This window comes from Ruditapes philippinarum, unplaced genomic scaffold (assembly GCF_026571515.1).
Source record: "Ruditapes philippinarum isolate M1 unplaced genomic scaffold, ASM2657151v2 ctg5247_1_1_1_1, whole genome shotgun sequence".
In the NCBI taxonomy this organism is placed as follows: Eukaryota; Metazoa; Mollusca; class Bivalvia; order Venerida; family Veneridae; genus Ruditapes; species Ruditapes philippinarum.
In genome coordinates this window covers 130,692-139,440 of record NW_026867327.1, presented here as the reverse complement: position 1 = coordinate 139,440, position 8,749 = coordinate 130,692, and the positions used below count along the sequence as shown (strand labels likewise).

Here is an 8,749-nt window from a genome sequence, read left to right as displayed (position 1 = left end):
CCCAAATTGCTGCTTTGCAGAAACAGAATACAGATTTACAATCGCAGATGGGTAAGACATATTATTATATACATGTTAGTGCTGGAGCTGCTTGCAGTTGTTGTTGCTGCTAATGTTTTTTATTTGCTGCTGTTGGTTGTGGTGGTGCTGATGCTACTGTTGTTGTTGTTGGTGGTGTTGTTGCTGTTGTTGTTGGTGGTGGTGGTGCTGATGCTGTTGTTGTTGTTGGTGGTGCTGATGCTACTGTTGTTGTTGGTGGTGTTGTTGCTGCTGTTGTTTTTGCTGCTGCTGCTGTTGTTGTAACTACTGTTGTTGTTCTTGTTGTTATTGCTACTACTGTTGTTGCTTTTGTTGTTGTTTCTTCTTTTGTTGTTGCTGCTGCTGCTGTTGCTGCTGCTACTACTGCATTGTATATTACATTGTAAATATGAAAATAGAGAGACTTCTTCGTTGTTCTGTTTAAGAGTTTTAAAACACGTCATGAGCATTTATACAAATGACTGCAAAGAGTCCAGTAAAATTAAGGGGCGTTATTAAATCAAACGTGCACGCGTCATTCAAACGTGCAACAATGGCGCGTGCTCACGTGACTATCCGTTTCTCCGTTAATTTACACCTGCTTGTACAATTTTTATGCAAGAATTAAGTTTAATGTGTTCAAAGCCTGTTTTTTACGATGAAATGTTAAAAAAGGGAAGTGTGCTCATAAATGTTAAAATGCAATAAAATTGTGATAAGTATAAGAATGATTTTTGGCGTCCGCGCCGAAGCGCGGCGCCTATTATGGAATGAAATCAGATTTTGTGAAAGGGCGACAGCAACTTCTCGAGCCTTTTATAGTTGTTCATAATAAAAGCCGATCATTCCGATCGGTATGAGGGTGCTTGATTATCAATTAGTCGCGATATGTACAATAAATGGCGAACTGGAGAACTGGAGAATTTCGCAATGCAAACATTTTCAAATGAAATAACCTTTTCCGTCAATAAATCGCGCTCTTCGGGGTATTTTTGTTTATCATTTTGTAGTACACAGCGGGTTATTATGGTATGTTATTCCGAAAGCTGTTAATAGAATGATGAGTTGATGACCTAAATATTCCGAAAATCTATTAATAGAGGGATGTACTCCTATCGGTAATTCCCGGTCTCTCCCGGGATTTACTAGTGACCGGCGAATAGTACCACACGTTTATTGTCCGGTCTCTCCCGGTTTTGGAGTAGATGTTTGATATCGTTACAGAACAGAACAAATATTTTACAGATAAATAAGCTTTTTTTCAAAATGAATGTTTGTCACTTAGTTTGGTTACAATAATTAATAAACACATATCAACTCTCAAATTTATTGATTATTATTATACATTCGAAAAAAAAACCCAACAACACAAATCGCATGTTTTATTTTATCTATATATAACCTGGGATATCGTATGTCCCAGATATAACAAAAAATATGTACAATAATTGAGAAAAAATGTACATTTTTATGGCATTAATATGACACTATCAACTTTGAAACATTTCATTTAATTTGTTATTCGTGTGAGGAATTATTCAAAGTTACAAATCAGATTTTATGAATTATTCAATTGATTGATAATTTAAAAAATGATAAAGAAAAATACAAATGTACATGTATATGGTTTAAGAATAAACAATGTTATATATTGAAAGATTAACCATGATTTACTGACTTTTTCCAGTTAAGTTTTGACTTATAATCGTCGGTCAATATGACAATTGAATTCTTAAAATAGTAGTAAACGTAAAAACTCAGTATTAAAATAGCGCATAAAACACAAAAAAAGAAAAGAAAACAATATTCATAAAATCTGTATTTTTTTTATTAAAATAGATATTACAATTATTGTATAATAAACAATTATGCTCAACATGATCAACATGGTAATGTAACAAGTGTCATATTGTTAGATACCTTAAGAGGGGGTCTTCGCTAATAGCGATAACATAATAAGGGACAATTACACAAGTATGGTGTTGATCATGCGTTACACATATGGATTATAAATGATTGTATACATGTATATCCGTTGCTATTAATAACCACGATCATAAAGAAATAACAAGTTATATTCTAATTTCTAGCATGCCAATAAAAGTTATAAATAATGAACAATTTCTTTCGTCCGTTCATTCATAAGTGATATACAATTCTGGTAAAAACCAATGAACCATTGAAAAGTTTATAAGAATATCTTGTCATCATATATCTACTAGTTCATCTGCACCTGCTGCATTTCTTGCTTGGACGCCCTTTGATGTTTTGCATCAATGCTTTTTGGCTTGCAGCCACGGCTGCAAGCCATTTCATTTGGAAAACCTGTTCCGGTTAGGTGGTTTTCTGCTTACATTTATAAGTGCATGATTGAACGGGAAACCAGCTGAAATCGTGCCAATCGCAACTTTTTGGCCTTTTCCGTCACTCTTCAGATTAATGATAATAGCCGATGTACTTCCGATTGCAATCGTGACAATTCGGGCGATTCCGTCATACTGCGGAATCAGACGAAGTAATATTACGGAAATCTAAGCTATTTTAGTTACTTCGGTAATCCCAGTTTGTTTATATAAATAGGATTCGTATTTTTACTTGATTTATTGATTTAAACCGTAATAAATTATAAACGAAATTGTTCCGTTTCAATTCTTTTTCAAGACGCAAAAGTTAGTTTCTTTTATAATTGTTTTTTGTCTGTATTAGTTTTACACAATAGAGGATGTTGACTGTAGTAGTATTCCGTCTTCAAAGGGTGGTCCAAATCACACAGTGCATCGAGTTATATTTAGATCTACTGAACTTGGTGAGGTAATCTAAAAATAGCCCATGCATATCATTAACCTTACCACGTGATGATTTATAGATAGCGCATCGTATCAGGGAACATGCTTATTAATTAAATGAAATGTGCACACTTGTTTCCTTTCAGTATGATAGATCTTCACGTTAGTATTTTTACGATTGATTATTTTCTTTATTAGTTTTATACAATAGAGAATAGATTTCAAATCGTTTTGACAAAATTATTCGTTTTTACAAAAATAAAAACAAATAAATATGTTGGGATGAAGGCACAACTGTGCAAGCCTTTCCTTTTAAAAGGAAACTTTATTTTGTGTTTATTTTTAATAGGTTCGGTGTATACAAGATGGGGTCGGACATCTTGCCCTGGAATTGGTACAATTATGGCGTATTCTGGTAAATATTGTTCATACATGCGCGGTTTCTTTTGTAGATATATTTATAGTCTCGGAAATTGCAGTATTTACGGGTTACATTAAAATGAACTGATCTACAATGGGCATATTTTTCATAGGTATTTCAAATATTGAATGAAAACAATAGACATATATAATTTGGATGTTCATATGGATATTCTTATAAAAAATTTCTTCAGTGATTTAGTATGAACACATAATTATATGACGAATAATAATAATTTGAACACTTTATTATCTGCCATATATTTAAGTTAGATCCAACACTTGCCAGCAATATACATTTTTTTTAATTTGTAATTCTTAACTAGTGTATTGTTTGGTATACTTGTTGCCGAAATGATATGAAAGCAAAAGATGACTCGGCTAATTGAGTACTTAGGGAGACCAAAAAAAAAAACATTTGCAAAATTGAAATTTTAGCATTTTTCAGGCTTAATGGGCCTTTAATTAAGATTACTAGTATTTTATTTAGCAAACTCAGTTTCTCTTTCGATACATGCAAATCTAAATTGAGTCTTCTCGGTCATTTAGGTTTTATGGCTGGCACATATAACGATGTTGTTGGACATGGGCCTGGGGCCGGTGCAAATTATTTATGCCTTGCTGGTCAACCAACGTGGGATCACTATTCAGACTCGGAAAACGCCGGAGTTCACATAACCGGTGTAGAGTACGAATTCTGGCCACACCACAAATCCATCGGGGCTTTTTTCGGATCTGATATTTCCAACAGTGAGGCCCCGTGCTCGGTCTGTCGTACTGCAAGAAACACAAATATTATGATTCCTGGACGCAAAGACTGTTACCCGGGGTGGACAAAGGAGTACAGTGGTTATTTAGTCAGTGGTTCACCGAGTTATGATGATTCCACGGAGTACATATGTTTAGACAGACGACCGGAGACGGTTGTACACAGTGGTAATAGTGACAACGATAACATGCTGTATTTTGTGGAAGCTTTTTGCGGGAAAAGCTTGGAATGCCCGCCATATATTCATAATAGGGAACTTGCTTGCGTAGTGTGCTCAATGTAAGCTTGTATCTACGATTGATATATGAATATTAAATTATAAAATATGCTGGCTCTTTAAACCGTAATCAAAATAAATAATGTTTAATCAGAAAATGAATTAATTTTTTCAGGGAACTTTGTTTTTATAGCTGCTGTAAAATTGAATTTAGCTGTGACTGACCCTAGTCACATAATAAATGTAAATATTAAGTCGTCAAACCTTTCAAATAAAAAAAATAGTTCAGTTGTGTGTACACGTAGTTCATTTGTTTGTATGTGAAGTTCATGTTTCCTTATGCGCCCAAAATCTGCACCATTATCAATGACTTTTTCTGATGGTGTCATCCTTTTAGACGTGTCCTACAGTAGCGCAAATTTTTACAAAGACAACAACAACAAAAAAAAAGAGAGAGAAAATTTAAGTGCCGAGAATTTTCTTAAACTTTGCATGATTGTAGGGAAGTATAACTGAAAGAAATTTATGAAAAATTGGAATCACCTTGCTACTTTATTAGTTCTATGTGTCGGAAATTTAGATATTTAGTATGTTTTGTCCATTTTCCAGAGCAGATAACTAAAAATCGAGTAAACTTATACGTTATTTCAATTCAAATTATTAAAAAATGAAATGAAGTGACGTGTTATTTACAATTGTTACCTCGAACTATCTAATTTATATTCCAAAATACTCTGGAACTTATTTGCATATGCAAATTTGATACAAGCATTCGTATCCCAAAATATCACCGTACAGTAGTAAAGACGTAGAATTTTGATCTCTTCAAAATCTTTGATTAATTTTGATTAAACTTTCATTCATTGATATATTTCTTACTGAAAAGGTATCTTGAAGTTTATTATTTTAAACTTGTTACCGGAAGTCCAGTATTAAGAACGATTTTTTACGAACTGCCAAATTTCTGGACTTTCGACGATACTTTTCGAACTAGACCATTCGATCAAAACTCGATTTCTTTTAGATCTTCATGTTTAATAAAATAACGATATTTATTTTATGCTGTAATCATTACAGTATTTTTTTTATTTATATACATGTATGTACATTTGGTCTGAATCCCACGCATAGTTATTGTTAACGCCTTTTACTAAATAAATTATAATTTAAACCGAAAGGAATGTCTTTGTCCTGAATTTTAGTAAGTTTCCTTGTGTATTAATTTCACTGGCCTCTACCAGGCTTGTTGTTTTGTTGTTTACGCTGCCATTAAACTGTTTGCCCCTATTTTTTCTATCCATTGCGTAAATATTGAATAACTTGAGCAATTTATTTGAACACTTGCTGATGTAGCACCCTAACAACCTTTTAAACTAAAGTATACCTATTAACACAACCAGGTCACAAGATCTAAGTCAGGGCTTAGAAAAAAGAACATAAAAGTTGAGAAGGGCGCCAGGGACTCTGCAGTATATTGTTCACTTTACAACTTTTCTTTCAGTCATTTTAATTGACTTTTTTGACGCACAAAATATGCCCCTGGTATTATTTTTAAAAACTGATAAAGTTTGCAGTTTTTGGTCAATACATAAAAAGCATAAATAGTTTTTCATAGTTTACAAAATATTTCTGCTATCTGTACGTGAAGAATTCCTGTTTAAATTTTCGTAGTAAACGATTCAATAATGATACTCTAAAAATCGTTTTATTTGTTGTTTTGTTGTTGTTTTTATTCTTGCTATGGTGATGTTGTTTTGGTTGTGGTGATTTTGTTGTCGTCATCGTCTGCTAACATGCGTATTACTTCGTGCAGACGACACAAGCCAGCTCTCTGTTATTAACATATGGTGGACACTCCAGGCTTTTCCCACAGTACGCTTCCACGAAATATAGCATGTTGTCCCCATAGCTACTTCCACTGTTCACAACAACCTCTGGTCTTCGATCAAGACAAATATATTCCGATGCATCATCGTAACCCGAGTAAGCGCCGACCAAATATCCGCTATATTCCATTGTCCATCCGGGATAGCAATCCTTCCGGCCGGGAACCATTACGCTTGTACTTCTTGGTGCTCGACAAACTGAGCATGGGGCTTCATCGTCATGGATATCAGATCCAAAAAAGTCTTGCAGGTCATGATGGGTCTCCGAATGTGCGTAAAATTCATACTGAACACCTGTTATTCTAATAACATTGTTCACAGTTTCCGAATAATGGTCCCACGTCGGCTGGTCGGCTAGGCACAGATAATTTGCACCGGCTCCCTTATAATTGGCGTCGTCATGATAGGTTCCAGCCATGAAACCTAAAAATAGATATGCTTCATTAATTTATCAAAACTTATACTTAATATAGACAGTTACTGGTAATAAACCAACTTGATTTAAATGCTTTGCGATACATCAAGTCATCATTTTAAATTATTGTTATATGATAATCTATTTGTCAGATTTCTTTAACGGAGAGTTTGATTATCTTATGGTCCAATTGTTCCCTGGGGTTAGTTACAATTTGCACGTGCATAAGCTCAATATATTTCCCAGTGGAAATTATTATTATATGACATAAAAGACTAAAAGAAGAATCTGAACAGATTTGGCTTCAAGAACTTTCAAAATAAGTATATAAGTTAGAATCTACAGCAGGGTCTTTCAAATAGAAAATCACGGAATTTCATCAACATGCTATAAAATATTTTTATTTCATATAAGATAGTACTCACCATTTGTTATAAATACATTTTTTGTTTGCTAAACGTCATTAAAGAAAAATATTGTGATTTCACAACAGTGATTTTTTACCCAACATGGCGGTCGATGAAGCAAAGTCACGTGACCAATTGAGGCAACTTAATTCCGTCAACCGGCCCGTCTCCGGACAATTATATTTGAAAGACCCTGGTCGATATTGCGAGAAACAAATCGCATCATCTCGGCCCTTTCCGTCAAACGAATAATAGCCGAGAAATGTCCGATTGGCGAGAGACATCAATCTTTAAAAGAGATAAATTAAATACATAAAAGCAAATTTTTACCAGAATAAACGAGTTCTGTTCCATTTCCTGGACAAGTAGTTCGTCCCCATCTCGTGTACGTCGAACCTGGAAAAAAACATCGGATGTAGAAATGTATGCATTTTAATTTCTCACATCCAGACACCTGTCGATGTAACAGGGTCGTAAAAGCGTAGTTATTTTATTTAATGAAACGAACTTTCTTCCTGATTAAAAATATATAATATTGATTTACACCTTTAATTTGAAAGCATTTAAATGTTGAAACAAAGTAAAAACTATTTGGCAAATTGTTCGCAAAAATAAAACATTTCCTTACATATATACAACATTAATAGAACATTATTATACCATCAGTTTAAGCAAAAGTCTAAAAATTGTTCGGAAAGTGGTCAAACGTACCTCCCTGCAAGGGTTACTTCCCCTGATCAGTACGTAAGCAAAGTAACAACCAGTGCTCAAACATTGAATCTGATAGCATTGTTTTACGTACCGATTTGGTTCCGAAGACTACCTATTTGTGCGTCTTTCTGTGCCATTGCTTGCTTTAGGTTCATTATTTCTTGTTCAATATCCATCTCCTCCAGGACAAGACGTTTCCCAGACCGTCCACCGGACACATTGTATATAAATACCAATATTAGTATCGAACGCAAAAACGTAATATTCATTTCCAGTGCCTTAAAATTACGTATGTTTCGTGAATTTTATAGATATATGCCAATTTGTTGAGACTAGGTTCAACTTTATCTTGTTATAAAGATAAGACTTGGTTAGAGCTTTAAAGTACTTACCGGCCTATATTTTACGTACCTGTCTAATAATGATAAGGCGACATACTTAGAGTGATCTTTATTTTACTAGCATATATATGAAAAAAACATTTGTTTCTTTTATTAACAACAACTATAACTTGTTGATGTTGAAAGAAAGAAAGAAAGAAAGAAAGAAAGAAAGAAAGAAAGAAAGAAAGAAAGAAATGAAGAAAGAAAGAAAGAAAGAAAAGAAAAAGAAAGAAAGAAAGAAAGATGCGCTTTTGATCTTGTACAATCACTCATTAATCTGTTACGTAATATACGAAGAGACGATGACCACTATCGAAGTACAAGTGCCAGTAATAACGGCTGTATCTTTTCTTCAATTGTTTAGAACATTAAAACAAAAATTGACCATAAAGTGGCCGGAGCACACAAAAGTATGAGTACAGCTTTATCTTTGGCCATTTCTATATTGTTTACACGGCTATCTAATACATCGTCTGATAAGGTCAATACAACAGCCGGCCATTATGTTTGTGGCTGAAGTGGGCCACTCGGCGGCTACCAGTGTCCATTTTCTGTTTAAATAGATTGACTTTTCATCTGTGGCGATAATCATGAATTATCAGTTTTGATCGTCGTGAATTAGAAGTTTAAAGAGCGACTGAATATTGTATAGATAGTACTTCACTATTATTAGAGGTCATTTGCGGTCAGCGTTGTACAATGTATAAAAATATCCATGCTTCAAGGTTATAAAAATT

At 33.9% G+C, this 8,749-nt stretch overlaps 2 protein-coding genes across 2 annotated transcripts; one reads left to right on the top strand and one right to left on the bottom strand.

Annotated features, from left to right (window-relative positions):
• The first annotated feature begins 3,155 nt into the window (after positions 1 to 3,155).
• Positions 3,156 to 5,124, top strand: LOC132735734 (uncharacterized). The gene is made up of 2 exons (XM_060722722.1): positions 3,156 to 3,219; positions 3,774 to 5,124. The coding sequence occupies exons 1-2, from the start codon at positions 3,207 to 3,209 to the stop codon at positions 4,274 to 4,276; spliced, it is 516 nt and encodes a 171-aa protein (XP_060578705.1). The 5' UTR covers positions 3,156 to 3,206; the 3' UTR covers positions 4,277 to 5,124.
• A 141-nt stretch (positions 5,125 to 5,265) lies between these two features.
• On the bottom strand, positions 5,266 to 7,963 carry LOC132735733 (uncharacterized). Its single transcript, XM_060722721.1, has 3 exons — positions 7,721 to 7,963; positions 7,249 to 7,314; positions 5,266 to 6,519 (listed from the first exon to the last, which is right to left on the bottom strand). The coding sequence occupies exons 1-3, from the start codon at positions 7,896 to 7,898 to the stop codon at positions 6,011 to 6,013; spliced, it is 753 nt and encodes a 250-aa protein (XP_060578704.1). The 5' UTR covers positions 7,899 to 7,963; the 3' UTR covers positions 5,266 to 6,010.
• Between the last annotated feature and the right edge of the window lie 786 nt (positions 7,964 to 8,749).